Source organism: Triturus cristatus, chromosome 12, assembly GCF_964204655.1.
Source record: "Triturus cristatus chromosome 12, aTriCri1.1, whole genome shotgun sequence".
Lineage (NCBI taxonomy): Eukaryota > Metazoa > Chordata > Amphibia > Caudata > Salamandridae > Triturus > Triturus cristatus.
In genome coordinates, this window is record NC_140595.1 from 38537224 (window position 1) to 38563627 (window position 26404).

The 26404-nt window shown below is 44.6% G+C and overlaps 1 protein-coding gene across 1 annotated transcript in view; it reads left to right on the forward strand.

The window, feature by feature from the left end:
- The first annotated feature begins 15847 nt into the window (after positions 1-15847).
- LOC146772348 (kelch-like ECH-associated protein 1A) overlaps positions 15848-26404 on the forward strand; it is an 89944-nt gene continuing 79387 nt past the window's right edge. Inside the window, exons 1-3 of the mRNA XM_085640022.1 lie at positions 15848-16284; positions 21680-21749; positions 21841-22732. Coding sequence (XP_085496148.1) covers positions 22169-22732 — 564 coding nt within the window. The 5' untranslated portion in view covers positions 15848-16284; positions 21680-21749; positions 21841-22168. The remainder of the gene's footprint in view (positions 16285-21679; positions 21750-21840; positions 22733-26404) is intronic.

Here is a 26404-nt window from a genome sequence, read left to right on the forward strand (position 1 = left end):
TGCACAGTGTTGGAACGCCATCTAGAGGCAGTATTGAGCAATTTAGAAGAACTTCTAATGGAGGTATTGAGAGACGTGGCATAATCTATATTTTATTCCTTGCTGTATTTGGAGAACAAGTTCGACAAAACCACAAGACAAGCATTTGCAATGCAATAGGTCTCGCATTTGAGAGACTTTGAGCTATTGCCATTGTAAATGACAATGCCTTTTATTTATGTGTTTTGAAAACCTGCAAGCGGTGCGTAAACACACACTTTGCAGGTTTTCTCAACACATACATAAAAGGCATTGTTATTTACAATGCCATATTGCATTGTAAATGCTTGTCGCAGTGTTTATTCTATAAACAATCCCTTCTGTGCCTTCCTTCTTAAGCCTTTTTTCCACCGTTCCGCCCTGAAGCTCCCTTCCTGCATTACTTATACAGTGTAAACGGCAATGTAGTTAAACTAAAGCAAATCAATGCAGCTATGCATACACTTCTTGACGTTTGGATCATTCACAGAAACAACAGGCTGCACTTTTGAGAGTGACATCGCAAATATCATCGTGGATAATGGTTCTCAGGACTGGCTAGGCTGAGTTAATTAACTTACACAGACTAAAAACATCAATTGGGAAGTGAAGGAGGACAGTGAAGTCTAAGTGAGAAAGGCGTGGACACTGAGGTTAAAAGCACAGAGGGTGGAGACATTATTAAAACCAAGAGTGGGGCACATGGGGTGGAGGCAGAAGGTGATTAAGGGACCTCTTAAGTCTGAGCACAAGGGTGAACTACAGTCCAATCTGGGGGTGGGAGTCCCTGAAGTCCAAACACAGAGGAAGGATGCATATAACTGCAGCAGGAAGAAAAGTTTAAAAGCAGTGTCAGGGAATTTTAATAAGAGGGGATAAGGAACACAAAAGCATAGGGGTAGAAAAAGCATTACAGAGGGAACCAATAGAAAACAGTCGAGGCATATGTACAGCAGAGGTAGGGGCAGGGAAGCACAGATTGTCAGTCACATACAGGACATGGAGAGGCTCAGTAAATTAAACATTAATAACAGAGGTAGAGTTTAGAAAATTACAGCAGGTAAACATGGGCATTGAAGCCCAGCAGCGGTGGTACAAGGCTAGGATTGTCACCTTTGTGAAGAAAATACCAGTTGCAGTAATTCACTCACTGACAGCTTCTGAGATTTGTAAGGGAGTAAATCCTATATGTAATTCGACTGACTGAGCAAGTGAAGCACACGTGCCCAAACATCCAAAGTAGGTGGGGATCAGCTCAAGGGAGTAGGGACACACAGCAAGTAGACGGACATTATGGTGGCAAATGAAGTAGCAAGCGCTGGAGAAAACATCTTACCCGAAGATGACAGCATTCCACACCATGATATTGTTTTCGGACGGGGCTCCACTCACCCTGCAGGGGGATCCTCCTGCAGCCTGCGGGAAAAGAATTACACCATACAGCTATTCTCAGACTAGCTAGCTCCAAAATCGTCCTCTGACTCAGCAGAATGACCTGTTCCTGCGCAAAAAGCGTGAGGCTCCCAACCCAGCTTCGACGAACGTACGTCGTCACTACGCTAGCAGCATAGGAGGGTGCTAAGAATAGAGACGAGAATACTGTATCCCAGTGCCAATTGGGTTCAGTCCTCGCTTTCCCCAGTACCTTTAAAAGTTACCTCTTAAAACAAGATAATTGTGCCTGTCTGGATCACAGTATCTAGAGGGTGAGCCCTGCGTCACTCTTGCCTGGGTTACCATGGCGAGTGATTTATTGATATCAATCAAGACTGAATAGATCAAAGGCAGCCGGATGACAGGCGATCTATCACGCGTCAAATCATAGTTGCAATGAAGTGGGAAGCTGTTTTTTCGGTGGGTGGGTCTGAGAGACGGAAAATGAACTTTTTCACCGTGCCTTTCTACAACAGAAGCTGCCACACTGCCGGGGTTAAAAATAAGTAAATAAATAACAACCAGTTGGCTTCAAAGCAAAAACTCCTGAGAAGGTTAACAGTTTCGGGCGCGCATCCCAGTGCCACAAAGCTTTCTGAAGTTTAAAACACACCTTCCCTTCTTACCACCGCCAGCTCACTTTTCACCCGTGTGATGTTATTGTTAAACCTAACACTGACGGGCCGACAGAGCCGCTTGAAATACAGCAAGTTTTTTTATTCGCTTCCTGTTATCGTGCCTATGTAACCTGTTAAGTTAAAAGGGTAAAAATTCCGGTAACACGAACGCGGTCTCACAAGGTCGAAATTGTGTCAATGCCATGCCTGTCAGTTCCCCCTGTCAAGCCTACGGACTGTCTTCGCCCAAAACAAAAACTGTACAACGAGGCCGCCAGACCTACACCCACTGCTGAAACGCCGTAAAGTAAGTGAAAGCGCGCCGAAGCGCCGTGCCCGCACAGCAAACGCGTGCACATCTACTGTGGAGTCTAGGCAAAGAGGAGATGGCACACAGGAGTCCAGGCGCGTGCACATGCTCTGTCAGGGCAGGCACGCAGAAGGAAGACAGGGAGGGAACCAAACATGCTTCCCTCCCAATAGAAAGTACGTATTTGGCAAGCGCGCCAGTAAGAAGCGTGGATGGAGCTTCCACCCTCGCTTCGCAAGCCAAACCGACAATAGATCTCGCCAGGAGCGAGCAGCGCATGCGCTGCATCGCTAGGCGAGACCTAAAAAATGACTTGCTGACAATTCCCCAAAACTGAAGACATGGAGAAGCGGTAATAAAACTTCATTGAAAAGGCCAGTAGTTATATTTGTCAAACGGAAATGGCAGTCTGTGCTTTTGAATTATAATGGGGTTTTTTGTTCATTATCCCAAAAAGTAATTTCCAATCAAACACGCTTTTGGCAAAAAAGGAGAATAAAATACTTTAGAGAGAGTTGAATATACTAGCAATTAATACTCAAAGCTGCGGCGCAGCATCGGCAAAAACAAAATAAAAAGATCCTGCAACATAATGTTGTATATGCGCACAAGCATCACAACACATGTACACGAATAAGCGCCGTGACACAATGGCCATTTAAAAAAAATTACATTTGATATACCTTTATAATATGAAGTATTGCAATCTTAGAGTGGTAAATTAAAAAAAATATGCGTACAAGCGCATCCAAGTGAAATGAGCTCATTGGTAGGAAATTGCAACTGCTGAGCCCTCCAAAAATAAAACAAACCAAATTTAAAATAAAGCGCGTGGCGGGAAGGAGGTGGAAGTAACACCAGAAAGGATGAAGGGATGGCGTGTTGCAGGTCACCGGGGGCCAGCAGCAGGAGCTGCAAGTGTGTCAGTAAAGCAATCGAGGTGATTTAAAAATGAAATTAAGAAAGAGCAGAAAAAAACCAGACAGTAAGGGGCGTTGGAAGCAACAGAAGAGCAGGAGGCAGGTGGCAGCATGGGATTCTCAGAGAAAAACATGGAGAATTTAGTGGCACACAGATTTGATGGTGGGAACACCACCAGGCAGAGCGAGAGCAAGAAAACACATGAACTCTATGTGAAGTATTAATTTAAAAAAAGAAAAAAGTCCCCAGAGTATAAGCAGTGGAAGGATACACGTCATTCAATCGAAAGGATGTTGAAGACGCTATGCACAAGAAGAGGAAAGGAAGGTAAATTATTGACTAACAAGCAAGCACATGAGATTGACAAAGAATCTAGCCAATGGAAAGCAATGGGCCGACACAAAGCCCACTGTAAGTATTGGTATTGGCCAAAACAAATCTCCAGGAACAAACAGCTAGAAAACTGTAGACGAGAACTAATGAGGCAGTATTCACCATAAGAGATGGGCTGGCCTTAAAAGGAGACATTCTCTAACAGCACAGTCAGATATTAACAATTAGCTGTAGCTGTTCAATGTAGTGAAGTCTGAACAGAGGGTGCAGCTTTGCCCTGGAAGCACAATAGAGCTGTACAAAACTAAAGAAAATAAAGAGCATGACTGAAAGAGGGATGAATGTCGATTTGAAGTATGGCTTTTTTTTTTGTAACCTGCTTTGCCCCACTGCTGGTCTATGGTGTAATGGAAGAGCCTGGACGTAAAACCACGACAGACATGTTTGCACACATGGTTATAAAATGTAACAACTGCCAACAGGTCATCATTATATCAAGTGACCCCATTAGCACGATATTCACGGTCATCCAGCCCATGCGTTTTCACCAACAGCCCCGGATACTGGGACTTGTAGTTTTGCTTTTCCAAATATAGGCACAGGTGGGCCTGCAATCTCGGCATGCGTTGCTGGCTAAAATTAAAGTGGACATCTTATTTTATGTGGTGCGCTTACACCAGAACCATATATCCATTTGTGTCTTAAATCCGGCCCTTCCACTAAAATCATCAAAGGCTGCAGATGGTGCTTACACAATGTGGGACTCTTAAGGTGAATGTGGGTGGAAATCACTAGGTATCTTTCTACCTCAAGCACACATCTCTTCTGAAAAAAAATGTTCTCCATCCTTTTGTCCACAAATGAACTGGTACACTGTATGGCACTGTTTGATTACTTTGTGTTTATTGGGTATTCGAGATAAGTTTGTACATAAGGTATAATACAAAAACGCAGTGTATTGTATCTGTACTGGTAACATTGCTGACTATTGTGCTCCTTTCTTGAAGTGATTGAAACCCCGGTGAGGCTTATCTTGCTTGGAGTGCTTGTTCACAATTGTTTTATTGTAAATTTATCAACACCTCTGAAGTCAGCTAAGCAGGGGCAACACACTCCTGCAAGCTGAACAGAAGACTCCCTTACTGTAAACACGAAGTCCAGCATACAGTAATCAGTGGAACATTTAAGGGAGATACTGGTTTTGCTCAGGGTTGCAGCAACATAATTGGTGGGGGCAGATCTGTATGGGCTTTATTGTTTGGTATAGCTGTTCTTGTGTATTGCTTGGCAAATTTGGAATTGATGCACAAAATTTGGAGGCTGAACGAAAAGGTCTGACCAACACGTGAATTTACATGGCTGGGGCTATTAAGGCAGAAGTCATTCTCAGCCATCCAATAACATATTTTCAGGACAAAGGTCTGAGTAGCCAGGCAGTATGGTTTTCCAAGCCATCGCTATGCAAACTCAGTAGGGCTTTGTGTGTCATGCTGTTTTCACCAAGCACTGAAGACAGAAAAGGTTTGCTAGACCTGCAGTTTCTCACTGTCCAGTAAGTGGGTAACGTGCAAGTCACTACTAACAGCTTCCAGCCAAGCGGGCAAGTAGCAACAAGGGAGCATACATTCTTTAGACGGTTCCTACCTAAAGATATTGGCACATTGTTAGGCACATTTACATTTTCGAGCTGGTGAGGAATGGCACAGCTCGTACTTAAATGGACCCTATAAAGAGATAGGGCGAACCAGCCTCACACCTATTCTTGTGAGTGGCGTCTCATTTTTATCAATCTGCTTCTGGGGATAATTTCGAACAGTAAGGAATGATTGAGGTCCTTCATCCCATTACAGAAAGGAGGTAACCACCTTACTACCCTAATGTGAGTGAGACACTAATGATGAAACAACGAGAGAAGGAATGGTTACGTATTGTGAACGTTTGATTTTACGTAGAGCAGTGGCGGCCTTTCCTTCATGTACTGCACTGTTGCAAAAAACACTGTAAATAAACAAAGTATGGAACTTAGCTAGCTTGTACGTTTTGCTGGCATAGATGAATGATGGAAAGTCTAGGCCACAAACTGGAATGGAAGCACTTGGATTGTAAAATTAGGTATCATCCCTCTAACACGCCTACCACCTGGACTAGGAAGTGTGCACTCTTCTTTACAGGGGAGCACCAACCAGACCCGCAAAGGAGGTTTCAAAAGAGGGTTAGTGATAATCTACCAGTGGGGAATAAATTGTTACGCAGTGGAAGCTATTGCTGACATTTGCATGCTCTGCCCAGACTGGTTTCTTGATGCTATGGTGCATTTGTAGAGTCTGTTAATGAGCCTTGCTGGGCTAAGTGGAAGTGGAGAAATCTGGCTGCTGCTGAGGCCCACGGTTAGCTTGGACTAACAGTCAGAGTAGGAAATGGAGATGAGGTGGTAGTGACGTACTGGAACGTAATTGATCTGTATATTGTTTGAGGCTTAAAATAAATTCCTCATATACAAGTTTCGGAGTGGAAAATTCGCACAACAGTTGTGAGCCCTTGTTTCTCAAAATGTAAGCATGGAGCTGCTGGGCATGCCTGAGCAGAACCATACGATTGGTAGCATCAGATCTGCAAAGAGCACAGTAATTGCCACCTTGCCACCAATAATAGCATTGATGCTACTGGCAGCACATGAAGAGCAGTAGACATATTTGAGATGCCACACCCACACAGTCCTTGCAGCTGGGACAGCAGGATGCATAGCGCAGAGCAGAAAGTCACATACCCCAGAACAAAAACAGTGACCAAGGCAGACCATGGGATGTCAGGACCTTGCCGTAATGATGCCTTCGATGAGGAATTTTCCTGGCAACATGGGAAAATGATTAAATTCATATGCCCGTTGGCATGACTTGCCATTACCCCGGATCAAAGGCAGGGTCAGACTGGCGTATAGGGCAATAAGACAGTGCCTGATGGGCGGTTCTGACAGATCACTATGTGGGACGTTTTTGTAGTAGTTTTTGGGCCTGTTTTACGGCCAGGTGGGCTTGTTTTTACTGTTCTTTTCCCGGATATTGCCACAAACATTGCCTGTAGCAAATAAAAATCCATGCAGTCTCCCACATCTTGCAAAATACCAATACAGTGTGTCTTTGCAAGTTCACAGCTGGCCTGATTTTAGTTTTTATGTATTTGGTTTGCTAACAGAGGCCACTTTTAATTTTTCCCCCAGTCCTACCCTGATTGAAGACAGCATCACACAACAGCTGTCAGAAGCAGATCCAGTGCATTGTGTACCACACAACGGTCACCGTGGTCCCCAAAGTCCCCAGAATGGACATCGCCTGCATATGACCAGACTGAAGCCCAAGCCAGGCGCAAATCTGCGTGCAAGCAAGAAGAGCCGTGCATGAGTTCAGATGCTGTCACCCAGGGACCGGTCCTGATAAGGGACAGGAGACCCAGATGGAAGTTTTGAACACCATTCGAACCAGGCGCATGGGCAGTCATCTGCTCAGATTATACCATGGTCATCGCCTGAAAGGGCCAGGAGACAGCCACCAGAAATGTGTCATGGATCCAGAGAGAATTTTTTCGAGCCCAGCCAACTCAAGAAATCGAGGAGCAAGAGACTGATTGGGATGGTACGGACCTGCAGACTGGCCCGGAAGAGCCACATGCCAGCAGGCCTACCCCTGAGCCAAGTACCCCTAGAAATAATGTCGTCGATACCCCCCAGAACAGCCACAAGCTGAAAACTGCGGCAACCAGTCCTGTCATTAACAGAACGACCTCAGGCCCAATCCAACCCCCAGGCAAAGACTCTGCATGCCAAGTACAACAGCAAAGTACAATGCCAAGTTGGGGGGGGGGATGTAACAATCACCAAGCACTGCCCCTTCCCTGCTGGTATGCCCCAGAACAGCACCCTGTACATCCTTTGGCCAGAGGCTATATCAGTGGTTACCAACGTTTTTTGACGCGCGGCTCCCTTGACTCTTTGACCAATGCCCGTGGCTCCCCACTGTTACTCTTTTTGGAGGGGGTGTAAGCCCGGCCTCTGGAGTACTTGCATTTTTTTTTTCATAATTGGGATGAAGCTTGAAGGTATTATAATCATATATGCAGGGTGTTTCTTATTACTAAGGTGGTGCCTCTAATAAAATTCCCATGCCTGTTTTTAGAGAACCCGCCCAAAATTTTTTATCCCACTTAAAGAGCTAGATAGCACCCCTATGCATGTAGGCCCCATTGCCAAAGTGTTTCTGCTCTTGAAGAATATTTTCATGTACTCCCACTTCTACCCATGTCATACGTGCCAACACACCTGCCCCAGCAGGGTGACTCACAATTTGTTAAACCACATACAGCTTTATTTTTGTTGTCTCCTCCCTAAAATTGGCTCCACATCAATGCAAGTAGAATAAATTCCTCAGATATTTTTTTCCCCAGACGTCCCTCTTCCGTGCTTCCAAATGTCGGCATTATGCCGTATATGGTGTTTTTATTTTTATTTTATTTAAGAAGTTTTTTATAGCGCTGGCCTGACCCTAGGGTATCGGAGCGCTTTACAGCAGGAAACATTGCATAGATTCAACAACACAAAACAGTAGAGTGACACAATAACAGTGCAAGACAGACTAAGTTTTTGTAGTCTTTGGAGCCTTGGCGTTGGAGCAGAGCGCAGTGTCAGCTGGCTGCTCTGATTGATCCTATCCACTCCCTAGGGAGCGGTTGAGGAACAAGATTTTGAGTTGGCTTTTGAATTTTGCAAAGGAGGGAATCGTTCTGATGTGGGGGGGAATAGAGTTCCAGATTTTTGGAGCGCTACTGGCGAAGGACCGATCTGCAGTTTTTTGTTTTCGAGTTTTTGGGGGGATGAGTAGAAGGGAGTTTGAGCTTCTGAGATTCCTAGCCTGACCGGCTTTTTTGAGTTTTTTTGCCAGATATTCGGGTTTGCCGGTATGTAGTGCTTTATGAGTGAGGCAGGCTGTTCTGAAGCTAATCCGCATTTCGACCGGAAGCCACTTAAGTTCCCTGAGTGCAGGAGAAATGTGGTCACATTTCTTGATACCGGTGATCATTCTGGCTGCCGCATGCAGCGTCGTTTTGAGGGGAACCAGGTGCGATTTTGGAATTCCAGATAGGACTGCGTTCCCATAGTCCAGTCTTGACAGTACCAGAGTTTGGGTGGCCTGTTTGAGATCAGTGGGAGGGATGAGGGGTTTTATTTTGTTCAGTAGTCTGAGGTTTAGGAAAGCGCTCTTGGCCGAATTTTTGATATGTCTGGTCATGTTCAGTTTCGGGTCTAGAGTGATGCATAGTGATTTGACAGTATCTGCTAGAGTGAGATTTCCTTTGAGCGCATCGACAGCCTTTAGCCATTCGGCAATTTGGGGGTTTTCTTCCTTATTCGAGATGAGGAGTGTCTCAGTTTTGTCCGGATTTAGTTTAAGGTGGTTGCATGATAGCCAGTGTTGAACATCGCTCAGTACGTCATTGGGTCTTTGAATGTCTTTGAGGGAGGTAGTTTCCAAATATATCTGAGTATCATCAGTGTAGAGATGGAAGCGGACGTTGGCTTTTTTGAGTAGTTTGTAGAGAGGCTCCATGTAGATGTTAAAGAGTTGTTGGGATAGCACCGAGCCTTGAGGGACACCCTTGTTGACTTGGTGGAGGTCGGAAGTGAAGTTTTTGATTTTTATTTTTTGCGTACGGTTGTGCAGGAAGGAGGAGAACCATTGGAGGGCCACTTCGCCAAGGCCGGCTCTTTCTTGGAGAGCCCTAAGGAGCAGATTGTGATCTACCGTGTCAAATGCTGCCGAGAGGTCAAGGAGTATGAGGAGGCAGCATTGGTCAGAGTCAAGTGATCTGTGGATATCGTCAATGATGTTGAGGATCGCGGTTTCTGTGCTACAGCCTTTTCTGAAGCCAGATTGGTGGGAGTCCAGTAGGTTGATGTTGTTCAGGTGTTGGGTTAGTTGTTGGAGAACGCATCTTTCGAGGGTTTTGGACAGAAGGGGGAGATTCGAAACAGGTCTAAAGTTATTCAGTTCCGTAGTGTCAAGGCCGGGTTTTTTCAGCAAAGGTGTGACTTGTCCCATTTTAAGGCAGTCTGGAACGACTCCATTTTTTAAGGAACTATTTATGATTGTGCACCAAAGCGGGGCTAGGGTGTGCTTCAGTTTTTTGGTCACTAGGAGAGGAATGGGATCTAGGATATGAGCTGATGGTTTGGAGGTGGAGATCAGCGTGACAATCTCGGATTCTTGTTTGGGGCGGAAGCTGAGCCAGGAACTGGAGGGGGTACCGGGAGAGATGTCGAGCGACCCGGACGTGATGCTTCTTGTAGGGTGTGTATTGATGGCGTCAAGTGTAAGTTCGATCTTATTGATTTTATCCTTGAAAAAGTTGGCGAAGTTGTCGCAGAGTTCTTTGGACGCCTGTATAGAGGAGTTCACGGGTTTGGAGGTTTGTTTCCTGATGATGCTATAGAGCTCTTTAGGTCTATTTTTTGCGCTGTCCAGCGCGGAGCGGAAAAAGCTGGATTTCTTGTTTTTTATGTGGTTGTTGTACTTCCTACGGGCTGTTTTGAGTTGTTCGCGGAGGATGGAGGTAGGGTTATTCCTCCAGCTTCTTTCTTTGGCTCTTAGTTTTCTCCTTTCAGAATTCAGGTCAGAGTTGAACCATGACCTGGATGGAATTGCTCTGCTTTTTTGCAGTTTTAGGGGAGCAAGCTGATCAAGCATGGTCACTAGCGTTGCGTTGTAACGATCGGTGAGTTCAGCTGTGGAGAGGAGGTCGTTGGTTTGGGGAAGAAGCAAGTTTATCCTGTCTTCAAGGATTTCCATGGGAATCTGAGAGAAGTTTCTGATCCATTTGGGAGGGTCTTGCATAGGCGGTTGGGAAACAGTTTGTTGGTTGATGTGGAATAAGATCATGTGGTGGTCCGACCAGTCCACGGGGAGTATGTGGTTGATTGTAATTGCGTTTCGTTGAGCGATGATGGCATCCAGGATGGCTCCTTTGTAGTGTGTCTCCTCCGCGCAGTATTGGGTTAAATTGTTGTCATGGAGGAGATTGGAAAGCGTTTGAATTAGCGGGTTGGTAGTTTCATTCCACCGCAGGTTAAGGTCACCAAGGATTAGGTAGTTGGCATCTCCTAGAGCACATTGAGCTATCAGGTCAGATAAATGCTCACCGAATACGGAGGTGTTGCCTGGTGGATGGTAAAGAAGGTGGCAGAGCAGAGTTCCATTATCTTTGGTCTTTATGTTGGTTGAGAGACATTCGAATGTGTTGTATTTGCAGGATTCTATTTCCGAGATGACCATGTTGTCTTTATGAATGATAGCTACCCCTCCCCCTCGTTGGTCTTTTCTGTCTTTGTTAATAATGGAAAAGCCTGGTGGCACAAGCATGTCTAAGCATGGTGAGGAGAGCTCGTTGAGCCAGGTCTCCGTGATAAATGCGATGTCGATGTCCTGTGAGAGGATGGCTTCTGCTAGTTCCGTAGCATGCATGGACGCCGACCTGCAATTAATGAGCAAGCAGTTGGTGGAAGGCTCTTCGTGGCTAGGGATCAATGCTTTGGGGGCCCTAGGTAGGGTGGAGAGGCAGGGCAGTCTAGGGTTTTTTTTGCACGGAAGGTCTTTTCGGAAACCCGTGATCACTTGGATTTTGGGGAGTTGGTGTGAGGTGTGTCATATGAGGAGGCTAGATCAGCTGCTTCTTTGTCCGTCATTGCAGCTTCTGTCCTAGTGGGTCTTGAAGTCAGAGGCACGATATTGGTATTTGAGCGTCTCTGAGCCCTAGTGGGGAGGGCTGAGTTTCTCAGGGAATTTTGTGACCAGGTTTCCGCGACCGGTCTTGGTAGCCTCTGCAATCGTGACCCGGTGGTTGCGGAGGGCCAGGTAGGGCACTTGTGGTGGTTGGTGTTGAATGTAGAGGGTACCCAGGGGGGGGATTGGGTGGACCTGCGTTCCTTGTCTAGGTTGGTGAGGATTTCGGACAAGCCCCGGGAGATCGAGTCTATCTGGCTTTCTAGTGACGTGAGCCGCTGTCTCATGGAGTTGTGTGAGGGGGTGAGGACGTCTTGGCGGGGTTCGCCCTGTGTGTTATAGTTCGTGTTTATGGAATGTTGCCTATCCTTCATTGTGTAAGACATGGTGTCGCTTTTTGGGATCAAGCGAGGGGGGTGAGTTGGCTCAATGTGTGAGTTCAGCTTTCTGAGATCTGTGCGAGCGCTAGTGTGGTTAAAGGTCAGTCGGCAGAGCTTGTTCACAGGGTTGTGGTGGATGGGTCCGGTTAGGAAGAGGGTTAGTACTTTCTTTGGAAAGTTGGAAAGCATGCTTTGTGGAGGCGCCGTAGTGGGGGATGCCTCGGGGGAGGTGGGCAGCGGGGGCGCAGGGTGGGGTGGTGATAGTTTGAGTAACCCTTGGGAGCTGGGCTAAGGCGGGTCGAGGCAGGTGGGGGAGAGCGGAACGGAGTGTGGGGAAGAGGGAGTCGAAAGCCTCCAGGTTCTCGTTATTTGCCTGAATGAGTACAGTGCCATTAGTGTAGATGGTCACGGACGTGATCCCTCTACTTGATGAGCGATAAGGGAGCAAAGATGTTAGTTTGCAGCTGTGTGGGGTGGTTGTGGTTTTGGAGATGTAGAGTTGTGCTCCGAGAGTGGTGTTCCAGTCTTCTGGTCTCTCCGTGTGGAAGATTAAGTCCATCTTAATCAGTCCTTTAGAGGAGCAGTGGTATATGTGGAGAAGTGTAGCTCACTGGTTAGAGGAGGCATACCCTGAAGCAGAGATCAGACCCGGGACCTGGGTTCGATTCCCGACGCGGCAGGGTCCAGAGCCCAATTGTCCACGGACTCGATAATTCTCGCTTCGGTGCCCACTCTAAGCACGAGTTCACACTATGCAGCTCTGGGCAACAAGCCTGCTTAATCTCCACAACGGCCCCCCGCGGCGGGATGCCTGGCTTTCACCTTGGGGATGCCCAGTACGGGTTATCTTACAGGGAAAAACCAGGACGGGTTCCCAATGCAAGCGCCAAGATGCCCGTAGGGTGATAGCTGCGCTCTATAAGTACATCAATCAATCAATCAATATGTCTGAAAATAGGATTTCCCTGTGCTGTCTAATCAGTTTCTGCTTGAAATTTCGTCGTGCTCTAGCAGACAGGTTGGGGGGGAAGTTAATAGTGTATGCGTTCGCGCTATGAGGTTTCAGGTGGGTCGGTAGGGGTTGGTTGGGGTGCATTAGCGTGTCCAGGGCCATAGTAAGTTTGCTACAAGACGGGGGATCGATCCTCTGAGAGGGAGTTTAGGAGAATTGGAGAAATAAGGTTGTCGCCGAAAGGCTGTGTCAGGGGATGCGATTGTAACTGACGCACCAGTCGAGGGTGATCCTGTGGTACTGACTTCAGGCGGTCATCCCTTTTCAGGCCTCCAGATCAGTTGCCTCTAGCAGGAGGCTGTGCCGGGTGACGGGGTTGAGGGGCTTTTAATAATTTCTTAGGGGGGGGTGAACACTGTGGTGGTGAAGGTGACCAGCTTGACACAGGTGCGGAAATTGCAAGCTGGGGAAAGAGGTCAGCGTAGCGGCGTGCTAATTATAAGCTTATGGGTGATTAGACTCGGAACTCGATGATCGGGGGCCTGCCATCTTAAAGGCCAGGCAAGGTTCTTAGAGGGAGAGTGTTTCCATGGTGTACTTGCATCTATTGTTAGGCTTAGCGAGCTACTCGGTTGATTGGGTGTGTATCACTGGGCTCCAGGGAGCGGCCATCCCGAGGCCAGGCAGACTCAGCTGAGTGCGAGGGGCTTCTTGAGGGACTTGAGTGGTCCTGTGAAGTTTCCTTCTTGGATGGGGCAGAAGGGGGTCTTCAAATGTAGAGTCGTGTGTCGCAGAAAGTGTTAGGAATCGATCTTTTGGGGACAAAGCAGGTCGACAGGGGTTAGGGATCCGCCATCTTGGAGTCAGGCGGAGCCAAATGCCGAAACTGAGCTACTTGCAGGACTTGCTTGCGCTGCTGCGCCGACCCGGGTAACTTTTTGTGCAGATAGAAAGGGCGAGGGCCTCTGTTTTTTAAAAATGAGGGCCTCAGCGCTCAGCGAGTCCTATTTCTTTAAGTTGATGTCACGCGTGGCGGCCATTTTGGGGCCAGTCGTCCTACCTTGATGGCGGTGCTCCGTGATGAAGCGGAGTAATCTGCTTCGTGTTCAGCAATCCTTGTCCAGGAACGGGCACTCGTCTGTTTGGTGGGATACTTTTGGAGATCGACGCGGATCCGGGGAGTGCTTGAGGGTTTCCTTCGTGGAGTCCTGTCGGGGCTGCCAGAGATCGGCGAGGGACGTATTCATCAAGTTCTGTGCTCTTCGTCGCGGTCTTCTTCTTAAATACTTCTAAATACTTCTAAGGTCCCAAAGGCAAGACCTATTGGCTATGTCAATGCAATAGCTCACGCATTGTTGAAAGTTACAGCAATTGGTGTCGTTACTCTACTTAAGAAATAGACGCCGTCCCGGTGCTGAGGGAGCGATCAGGCCTGTCTGGAAATGTGTGTGTACTGAAAGAAATGTGTACTAGACGTACAAGTACAAATGTAAATTGTTATCAACCCCTTGTGCGCTCATGACGGAACCACGCCGTCATGAGCCACGGGCGGCGTGTGCTCATGACGGCGTGGTTCCGTCATGCTGCGGCCGCTCCTCCCACGCAGCACTAATTCCCCGCCTGTGCGGGCGAATTAGACAGTGGGCGGAGTCGTGACGGAACCACGCCGTCATGAGCACAGCTCGCCCGTGACTCATGACGGCGTGGTTCCGTCATGAGCATGGCGGCGCCGCGCTCACCCCTCAACCCCGCAGCGAAGGGGTTAAAACTTAAGTGTGTTTAATAGACAGGACAACTGTACTTTCCTCATAACTTGCATTGGTGTAAAATGCACTTGGAAAAAACAAGATTAACTAAATAAATCGGGCATCTTCCGCTTACTTTGGTAGTATTGGAACGTGGGGATGCAGTGAAATATGGAGGTCATCTCCCTTGCCATCTGGTAGTATTGGAACGTGGGGATACAGTGAAATATGGAGGTCATCTCCCTTGCCATCAATGAAGCACTATGTTTACAGCTTTAGGCATGTCACTTACAAATCATAAACATCATGTGTTTAAGTCTAACTAGTTTAAATGAAGCCAACAGACCCTTCAACATTAAATGCATTAAAGTGTTTGGTGCGCAGCTCACCTGGCTAGGTTTGACGGCTCCCCAGGGAGCCACTGTGCACAGTTTGAGAACCACTGGGCTATATAATAAACGTGCGAAGACCACACATGGGGGCAGATTTATGAGCCCCTTGCGCCACTTTTGCATCACTTTTAACATGGGAAAAGTGACGCAAAAGTGGCGCAAGGGGCTCATAAATCTGCCCCATGGTATTTAGCTCACACCATGCTACTGTGTACGTGTAACATTGCTGCTGCAGAGCTACAAGGCCAGACTTAAAGCCTAGGGCGAGGCACCAGTACACCTTGTAATATAGTGAGTCTTTAAGAAAGCAAGAGCTTCTACTGTCAGAATAGCAGGGATTAAACACCTAGGAGGAGCAACTAAATGCCTGCTGTCCCGCACCTGAGGAAGGGTGCTCTAGAAAACATGTGAACCCACAGAAGATCTCGAGGATGGTAAAATAAGCACTCTGGCAAATGCTCAAGGATAACATTTACATCCAATGCAGACCAAACTCCTCATTTAGAAGGGAGACTCAGGAGTAGCTTTAGAAAACCCTATTTAAGCTTCCTCTGCTTTAGAAAAACTGCTTCCTACTGCTTAAAACTTCCACTACTCCAATTCACGTTAATGACAGAATTAGTTCTAGGTGTTTTTAACTCTGTAAAGCTACATCACATATATTAGCAAGTGTCAGCAGCATGCAGAAGGTCCTGGCTATCGTTTGGCAGCCCTAGGTGGCAATTCCCAGGTTGACACTTCAGTCGGTTTTGTTTTTTTAATGTTTATTCCTCGTGTATACTTTTGTAACGTGCTACAACCTGGCGGTAAGCACTCTATCTAATAGGAGACTTTGGCTCGTGCACCGCTTCACGTCCGGCGTGATTCCGGTAAACGCTCGGGCTTCCTCGCCACGGGCCCGGTATGTCAAGAATGCGGCCGCGCGTCACCCTGTGGGCGGGAAAGGCGCCAAAGTGCCAAGTCACCGTGACTGCACCGAGCCCTACGTGACTGACAGCGTCCTCTCGGCGCACTGCCCTCCTCCCCGGCCCCGCCGCTACCGCTTGGCGACTTCCCACGCCCCCTCGGCCCGCTGACGCGGCTCAGAATAGCGCAGCTCGCCTGCGCTGCATCCAGGGCTTCCCCGCCGCGGCTTCGGGTGTCAACGGAAGTCTCCAACGGCTGCCAGAACTCGGAGCACGCGAAGGAACAACTGCCCACCACGCACGCGCGCGTCCTCCCTGGGAACTAACTTACGCCGACCGCGCGAGCTACGCAAAAGATGAGGCTGCGGACCCCGTCACGTCACGGGAAGAATAACGGTTTGCGGAGGGATATACTCCCGCGCGTCGGTCATCGAAGTACGCAGCACAACGCAAGTGGCGGAGGGATCCCTCAGACACCTGACAGGATCTCTTCCAGGCGCCCCTCAGAGCTGTAAGTGCTCCTGGCTAACTTATGGCTCTATACCATTTAAATCAACATTATATATACCCAGTGTAAATAAGTGTAGCCTGTTTCATTTTAGTTCAAAAGTTTTTTAAACATATTTATTTTAATAAGTGAAAGTGTCATCTATTAACACACTTTAAAGATAATGGAAAATATGTTTTTATAGATACATTTATATTTGCAACTAAATACTTTTGAAAGGACTGGCTTGTACGTGATTTGCAGAGACTAATAGATGCGTTACTGGAGTAGTTCTTTTTAATTCTTTAAAAATTCTTGAGCAATAAATTGTATTTTATATACTGAAATAGTGAATAAAAGGGTGCCTGTTGCCTTCAGTGCAATCTACGTATTATTAAAAAAAATGCTGGTCTGGGTAATGTTGGTCAATACTACTCAGTCTATCCATTCTCTGAAAAGTAAGTGTTCAGTTGACTGTGGCGAATGAATACGTTTAAATGCTAAAATTATGATGATAATTCCAAATTGGGCAACGCGCTAGAAGATGGTGAATGGAGATTTGCAGTAATTTCATTTGTGTCACTTCGTGACTTCATGGGAGTCCATGGGAAGCATCTGACACATTAGGGTAAAAAATATCTAAAGCTATGTTACACATTGGCAGAATGATAAATTGAGAGGTCCGGTAAGAGCCTATGGGGCAAGGTGTGTGAACCAAGGTAACTGTTAAAGATATGAGTCTTCTATCAATCATTAGAGCTGATTACATCCTCCAGAAGTGAGACTGTGAACTAACTCATCTGTGACAAAGTTGCATAATTGGTGAGTTAACAGTAGCAATTTACATACCACATGAAACCATGTAAATAATAATGTACTTCAAAAACGGAAAGAAAACATGTTTTAAAGACTTGCACACCACAAAACAGCTTGACTATCACAGAAAATGGAGACATGTTTCAAATATATTTTTCTTTCCCTTTTATTAAAAAAAATATGTTCCATGACTATCCTTTAAACTCCTACCCCATTTGTTAAAATAGGGAAAATTGGTGCTCTCTTTGATGCATTCTACACCAAGGAATTCCCACAAATATCTCTACCTCATAATAACACTAGTGAATGGGGAAATACCGATGCATACTGAAATTTCCTTTGTAGTAAATGATACATCTGTTATCTAAACAGGGTTTACAAACATGCATTCATATTTTCAGGCTTTTTCCATGCATAAGAGAAGACTTTGCTAATCTGTCCTTTACCTTTTTTGGGGTGATTGTGGTGCTATTGAGAGACCACTTTCCTGCTATTTCCCTTTACCGAGTATAAAACACAGCACACTCTGCAGCTCAGCAGCATTGTGTTTCATCTTGAATGTGACCCATTCAACGCAATGATGTGGGTCACGCTTAAGAGTAGTACAATGCAAATATTTCTGCCTACTGCTCTTTCCGTCTACTTCTTAAACCAACATTTGTAATCTTTCACTTCAGATGGCTCAAGGCACGCTTGCTATGCTAACATCTAGAGTCATGTTGGTTGGATGTGTGCCAGGTTTCTCCTGTGTTTTTTTTGGGATGAGTTTTGCTATGTCATTGTTGTTCTGACTGTGCAGAAATGTTGCCTAATGAAGTGTACGTGTCTCAACCAGATGCGCTGAACATTTAAGAGAGAGGTAAAGTTCCTGTAACTGTAGACTTTGGGCTAAAGTGAAGTATAGTCTCATGACATAAAAATGGAACCTGAAAGTTTAACTTAATTGTAAATTCATGGAATTTATTGCAGATGGCTTTTGCCTGTGAACATATCTGCACCCTGATGGTTCTAGAGGCTACTTGTTACCTAGGAAGACTTGGCTCATTGTAATTTATTCAAGCCATTACTATATTGTTTCAGCCTGCCTTTGTTCTTTCGTCTGTGCCTAACCTGTCTTTCTTCCACCCCATTGTCTGCATTGTTATCCTGTCTGCTAATGTTTGTCTTTGCTGTTCGCCTGTTTTCACCTCCTCCTCTTCACTACCACATTATCCTGCACCTGTATGTCAATATGTTGTCTCCGTATCTGTGAATGCACTACCACCCAGCCCTGCATCTCTTTCCTGTGCACTGACTGTCAGTGTATCCTGTTCCTCGGCCCCTTAGCTGACCCCATGCTTCGTATTGCCAGCCTGTCCTACATCTCTTCTTTTTTACGAATAGCCTCCTTCTTTCACTTATTCCTGTGCAGTGACATTTTGTACTGCGCTTCATTCGTCCCAAACCTAATTCCTAACAGTAATTCACCACTAACTGCAATTCTCCTTCATTCTGCTAACATGTAAATGATAAGTCACAGGCCCATCATGCCTTCCACTAACACTTACTTTCATGTGACTAGAAGAATTCATAGCCTATAACTCAGAGGCATGATTGGCATACACTAACCCTTCCACCATCATCAGTTCAATGGCTGTTTTTGAAAGCTGTGACACTTATGGTATATGTGGTGTGCACACTGAAAACAATTCAACCTATTTTTAATTTTGTTCCATTGTGGCTTTATTCCAATTAGACATCCGCTCTGGCATTAGTAGTACTAGGGTACGTCAAGGCAAGAAGTTAGACAACAGATACGCCCCCACAACAGGAATGCTGATTTTACTGAGTGTCTAGTTGCTTTGCATGTAGTTTCAAGCAAGACTTTTTGATGTTGCACCTTTGTGGTTGGCTGATGCACTTATAGGTTGAGCTAAGAACATACTAGACAGATATCAGCATAGCGTAAATGAGGGACTGGCTTCTCCCTTATTATCACACCTTCTTCCTTCTTGCACCCGTTAGTGTCACATCCGCTCCAGTGGTCTGTTTCTGTTTTCCCCACAATCAGGAGTCACCCGCCGTTTTGCTGGTGCAGCAGCACTTATGACATCTATTCTGTTGCTTTTCTCACTTTCTTGTCCTCTGCTGATGTACCCTGTGGTAGCAGCATGCTTGTCATTTTGCTCATTCCTCTATCTTTTCCAGTTCATGTTTCCAAAAAGTGAGCTTCAGTGCAGTTTATTCCATTTCATCCCACCTCCCGGCCCATTCATGTCTCTGGGTGCACCATGCTTCCGCCCATTACTTTACACTTACATCCCTGATGTGGGTCCCTGGTGGCCACATCATTGTTGCATCAATTTTGTTGGCTCTGTTCTCCTTATTCACTATCCTGCTGGTGTCTGGCGCAGCAGCGCTTCCACCATTAGCCATATTACTTAACCCAAAATTCACCAGACTAATATTGAAACAAATACATTTTATTTGTGAAATCATTGAAGCACTTGTGACTGAACAGACTTTCGATTTACAAATGACTCTGTCAATGGTTACATTTGAACCATTAACCTTCAGACTGGGAGTCCAAGTCTTAAACAATTGGTCACTAGTGTTGCTCTATTAATCGAGCTGAAAAGAGAACTCATATGTTTTAATAAAACATTCCAGAAAATCTCAAAAGTTACAGTGAACTTTAAGATGATTGTATTTATTGTATTTCAGCATAATCAACAACGAGCTGTCCTCTTTTTATGCTTTAAAAAAATATTTTGTATTGCCATTTATCATATACATGTGTCAAATTTTCAATCTCAAGTCAAAGTTTACCAGTAGTAACAATTTTGATTAAGCTTTTATATTAATCTAATATGCACAGCTGTCGATCACTTTTAAGTTATTTGAATTTACAGGGCTATTGAAATTTGCTGCGTACCAGACAATTGTTTAGAAGAGGGATTTAGAGTGTTTTGGTATACCTATGGTGCTTAAACAAATTGTATGTTTTTGTCTCCGGAGTGGTGTGGGGCTTAGTTATCACTTGTCAGGGGGTTGACAGAGCTGATTTCTGTAGAATGCTGGAATTCAGGCCTTATGTGTTTTCTTTGCTGCAACTAAATAATGCCAGGTCTGTGTCTTTCGGGTGACACTGGTATGCAAGATATGTAAGTGTGCTACAGGCTATAAAGAGTATTTAAAAAAAGGAGGTTTAACTACTTGTAACTCAACCATGACTAACGTCAGGTAAACACAAGTTACTACTGGTTCATTCTGGAGAGTGGATCTAGCATTAATAGTACATGGAAAGTTATATATTTAAAACGTGTGAGGACACTTAACAGCACTCAACAACATTTGTATTTCAATACTGTTTTAAATAAGAGGACTAGACAGTCTATCTCTCCAGAATACATATTACCGTATGCAGCCTTAACATTAAGTGTAACAGTTTTAAGATGTCCAAGTGATCACACTTATCAAAATCATGTGTATAAATGTGAAAAAAGTTGATCAATAGAATTGCGTGAGAGGTGATGAAATGTGGCTGTAAAATTGATTTCACATCAAGGGGTACAGAGGTGCTTTATAATGGGACTGGTTGCTAGAAGACAGACCATATCTTATCTGTGGATATTTTGAACCTGTATTCGGAGATTACGAGCCCGCCATCAGACAAAGAGACGTCTGAAGATATTTGTGGTTGGATCACGTTCAAAGAAAAGTGGGTTCCAAGGAAGTCACACAGAAAGCTACTCTGCAGTTATTAATGTTCCAGAATGTCAAAAATTGGGCATAAATCCAGGGAAAATTAAATTCTTCCAGATTCTAGCTCAGGAGATGAGGCCACGATCTGGAGCATAAGAAATGTCTCCCAGACAGCAGCTTGTCATTTGCTGATGGCGTTGAGAAAAAAATTGCCATGAGACCAGGCAAATGGAATTTCATTGGACTATTTCTCTCACATTTACACTAGATACAGCAATGGATTCTCAGGGCAAATTTTGACCACATAATCGGTAATAAGTTGCTTTAAGAGTGACCTTTTTTTTTTTGTTCCAGAATTTTTTGTGGTGAAGAGGCTCCCGTAATTGACCTCAAATAATCCCTTGTCCTGATAAATATCCTCATTTTCAATACAATGTGGGTTGAAATGTCGACAGTTTTATAATTAATCCAACAACCAGGTTCCTATCTTTATAGTGGTCATTATTGTTTCTTTTAATCCTCATTATACACAAGATTTTGAGCACTGCCCGTCACATTACTTAGGGGCCAATTTAGATTTTGGTGGACTGAGTGCAGTCCGTGAGGGTGGTGGAGGACATTACTTCCACTACTCGGACAGACTACCTTCCATTAAATTTAAAGATGACCACCGACCCAGCCATCATCCCTGGCAATTGATTAAAGCCAGCAGTTGGGTAGAGATATTAGTATCCTGCCCCCACTTTTGAATACGTTTTAATATGTCCTAAACAGTCAGGTCTATTTAGTATATTGTTGCTTGTGAGTGGAGGGCGACCTGACTGCAATTTTCCCTCTTTTGCTCCTCAATGTGGATGATGACTTGAATGAAGCCAATTAATTTGGGCTTTGCAATTCTCTTTCTCTCTGTCACTCGCAGGTGTGAGTGGCTCGCGCTCAGATTGGAATAGTAGACCATTGCATACAGATGTAGAATGGCTAACACTTTGGTAAGTATTGAGAGCATTCTTAACAATATTTTTCATTTCAAATTTGACCATTGTAAAATATATTTCTTTTCTGTTTTGGAACTGTTGACAGTACTCTGATGGGAGCTCCATTGAAGACGTTTATTCAGTGGAATTGAATAAGAAAAGTGCAAATGGATACCAGCAAATGGAAGAAAGATAAGAAATGCATCTCACATAGCAACTAAATAATTACTTGACAGTACTGAGAAACCCTGTTATGTGTTATGTAAGTTCTGCCTTGAATGTCACAACATCCTTCTGAAGATGTTCCAGTGTCGATAGACATGCTCTGAAAATTGTGCTGCTCTAATTAATATGCTGGAGTCGAATTAAACTGAAACATTTGCCAATTTAATTGTCCTGAATTACCACAATTCATTTTATTTTACATTTTGAAGATGATCTGTCCAAAGAAAAAGTATGCCAATGAAAACAAGTGCCGAGGTATAGCCGTGCCTTCAATGAAGGGTCAAGGCTACTTGGATTACACACTAGATGAACATCCCACCAAGGCTTTTGAAAGAATGGATGAACTGCGGAAAAACAATGAACTTTGTGATGCACGTCTACGTGTTAACCACTGTGGCCATGAAGAGACCTTTCAAATCCATAAACTTGTTCTTGCCTCCTGTAGTCCTTATTTCAAAGCTATGTTTACAAATGACTTTCGTGAGTGCCATGCTGAAGAGATCACCATTAAAGACGTGTCTCCAAGGGTGATGCAAAAACTCATAGAATTTGCCTACACGTCAAGGATAACTGTTGGCGAAAAGTGTGTTTTGCATGTGCTTCTCGCAGCTACAAGGTACCAGATGGATGATATTACAAAGGCTTGTTGTGACTTTCTTGTTAAGCACCTGGACGCCAGCAATGTCATTGGAATTCTGAAGTTTGCCGAGCAGATTGGATGCATGGACTTGTTCAAGAAAGGAAAGGAATATGTTAACATGCATTTCAGTGAGGTAAACCTTTCTAATGCAAATTTAAATATCGCTTCCCTTTTAAAAATGCAATTTGGTTCATATTTTGTTGGCAAGAATTACTTGGTTTATGTACAGCATGATGCTGCTTCATCTGTTAAGGTGCATGTGTTAACTAGAAGGATCATCCTGAACTGATAATAAATAGAAAAGATAAGCTATTTTGCTCTCGGAGAAAGGTGAACTGTTCTACAGTGTTGAAACTAAGGCACAATTGGCCCATTACGCACAGTTGAACCAATGCAGATCATGTACATACCTGTAAATGGATGTTTGAGTTACAAAAAAGGAAGAGCAAACTTATTGTATGTTCTTGTTTTCAATTGTTAAACACAATTGGTCAACTGGCCATAGGTGCATCAGAATATAAATCATGTTGCCATTTAGGTAGTTAAAAAACAAAAAGTAATAACCTAGGTAAATGACCACAATCTGCAAATGTGTAAAACAATAATTGTATATCAACAAAGGGAATAAATTATGAATAAGGGCAAAAGGAATTTGAAAGCAATTTTAAAACGGTAGCTTTAAAGCTTATACTAGTATGTCGATGAGCATGTAGAAGGTTTTGGCTTAATCTCTGGAATGCTGGAAGTTGCTTGACCACGACTACACCCAATTAGAATGCATTCTGTCTGTTGGTCCCAGATTCTTGTAGCAAACTTTTAAATATTTTTTTTGATTTTGAGATTAGCAAAACACTCATAATATAACACAACTCCTCCCCCCCCCCAACCCCCCCCCCCCCCCACGGTTCCAATGTATCCTTGTATAGAAAAACAAAGCAAAACCTGGTTCATTTCGGCGCTTCACATTGTCCATGTTCAAACGTCCAGTAACCATTGATTCCTGCCAGGTCCATCCTCTGCCCTTCACCGAAAAAAATAAAACTGTGGTAAAAGGCCTAGCCGAGTGCCCCATCTAATTAGGTCCAGTATACCAGCCACCCCAAATTTTGGCAATCCCTTCCCCGGTATATTTCCTTAACTATTAGTCTACAGTGGTCCATGCCTTTCACCCATTTTTGATGCTGAGGGATATTCCCTGAGCCCCATTTTTGAGCGATGTCTTATTATGCTACTGTGCAACCTAGATTTACTATGAGTTTATGATACAGAGTGTGGTCCATCTGTCCCCATACTCTCAACAGCACAAGCCTAGGTTGAAGGTCCAATGGTACACCGGTTGCTTTCTCAAGTGCTCCCCTCACTGTTTAAAAAAAAAAAAAACAAGCACGGGACAGCTTTGGAGTGTGTGATAAAAGGTGCCATCCTATCCACACTCTCTAAGGTAGTGTGCATCTGCAACCCTGGCTAGTCTGTGGAGTAGAGGGTGTGTGTAGTATACCGTGTATACAATTTTACATTGAATTAAACGTAGTCTGCCATGATGGCCACCTCCACTGGAAATATTAGTGTCTCTCGCCAGTCTTCCTCATCTAAGTCGCCACAGTCACACGACCACTTATCCAATAACCTAGATAGGGGGATCTATGTATTTCTCATTAAGGTCCTATACATTAATAAAATCAAATTTTTCCTGACTCGTACATCCAACAGTCTAATTTTCAACGGTGCGTCTTCTTGTGTCTCCTCATTGGGGTACGCACTTTTTTTTTATAGCAGTCCTCAGTTGAACATACTTCAGCCACTGTGTATGGGACATCTGGTATTCAGATTGTAGGTGGGCTGAGGGGACCATCCCATTTGCATCCCATACATCCACAAGGTTCGAGATACCAATACTGTCCCAACTCTGGAATTCAGTCAGAGTTACCACCTGTCGAGTCTGGACTCTTGCCACAATGGTCAATCTATTCCCCCACCCCATATCCTTGGTCAGTTTCCTCCAGGTAAGAACCACCATTTCTGTGGCTGGGCTTTCAGCAGGTCCCAGTTTGCCACCATACAGCAAGTGTAGATAGCTCTGAGCTAAAGTCATGAGCCCAAAAAGTATAGGGTCGCGTTTTGGCTTTGACCCAATGTAGGCAATTATTAACTAGCACATCCTTGCTTTCTCTCTTAAGTGATTTGGGACACCTTTGTGATTTGGTTTCTTGCATCACTAACTATTATTTACATTTCCAAGTTATTAAATCTTGTTCATTGAGGCTTTTGGACTCAGGATGCAGTCTTCAGAAGGTTTTAGTGATTTGCTCATCTCTTGGCTCTGGTTCTTTATCTCTGGCTCTGGTTCTTTCCCTGATCTGACCTCTTTCAGTAAAGAAGTTTTATATGAGCCAATGATAAAAATCTGTTTTTGGGTAGAAGAGTCAAGTGCAATTTCTTGTGCTAGGTCTTAGTGGTTTGTATGTGTCCAATATTGGCAGCCCTGCTGGACAAAGATCTTAATAATTTGCCTCATAGATTTGGAATACAATACAGAAGTTCCAGGTATGGGTTAATCCAAGTGGACAGTGAATTAATCACTGGAATCTAAGTCTGCTCTTTTCTGACTTTCTCCAAGGCTTTATTCTGTATCCACTCAGTCAGTATGCATTGAGGCCATATAATATAAAGCAGTCTTCCTGGTGGAGTTTGGATAAACAGTACTCTAGTAATTCTTATTTTCTGAAGACTCTTAGGGTTTGTGTTGCACTTTTTCCGTGTTTGTAGGCTCCTTAATGCTCCTCACTTGTGACTCAAAGTAGTGTCGTTTGGACTACTCCTGACCTTAAGTCCACCATCCCCCTGCAATTCTTGTGGGGCCCCTTAGGTCCCCTGAGAGACAGGGTGTGAGAGAAATGAGCTTGATGGATAGTGGGCCTGAGCCTGGCCTCGGTAGCAGTGACTTTTTAACAATTTAGACAGATCAATAACCATAGTCTGTGAAGCTCAAAAACGGTGGCATTGCCCCTCTTAAACTCAAAGTTAAACCACTGGAGGCTATTGATATCAGAGATTCTAATAAGTTCAGAGGCTTCTATTTCTTGTACTTCTGACAGACCCTCTATTTTCAACCTCCTCCTTCTTGGGCCGCTGTCCAGAATTGTTTGGATTGACCTTAGGTTCGATGAAGTGTGCGCTTGCCGCTCCATTTTCTCCACTTGCTCCAGGACTGGATCTCAGGAAGGGGGATTTAATGAATGGAATGTGATTGGGTCTGAGAGACTGCGATGAACAGGGTATGGCTTTCGAAAGCCTGTTATTGGCAAATAGTGATGTTTTTCATATATCATATAATTTCTCTGTTGTTCCTTCAGTCAGTTCATTCCACTGAATTTGCGCAACTCTGGTATGCAATTTTGAATGTGAGCTCTAGTTACAAAATGTGTCCATATCGGGCCGACCCTCTACATGGGATTTGGTTGGTGGCGGGGCTTCATGAAAACAGTTAAAGGTGTCCTGCTCGAGACCTAGTAAACGTTTGCAAATGGTGAGATGGGTTTTGTGTGAGAAGCTTCAAACTAATCTTTCCTACAATGGTAGCCACAGCAGTAAATGAAAGGAGGCTGGTAGGCAAAACTTTTCCTCCCAACCTTTTCCAACAATCTCTGTAGAGAAGCTGATGGAACAGTGAAATAAAAGGCTATGGTATTGTGTAATGGATACGCATCTGCTACCTTATCTGGACAGATTCGGTTGACACATATCCTATGATTCTCTTCAGAAAATGCACCTCTTCTTTTCCCAACTCAGCTCCCAGACCACTCGA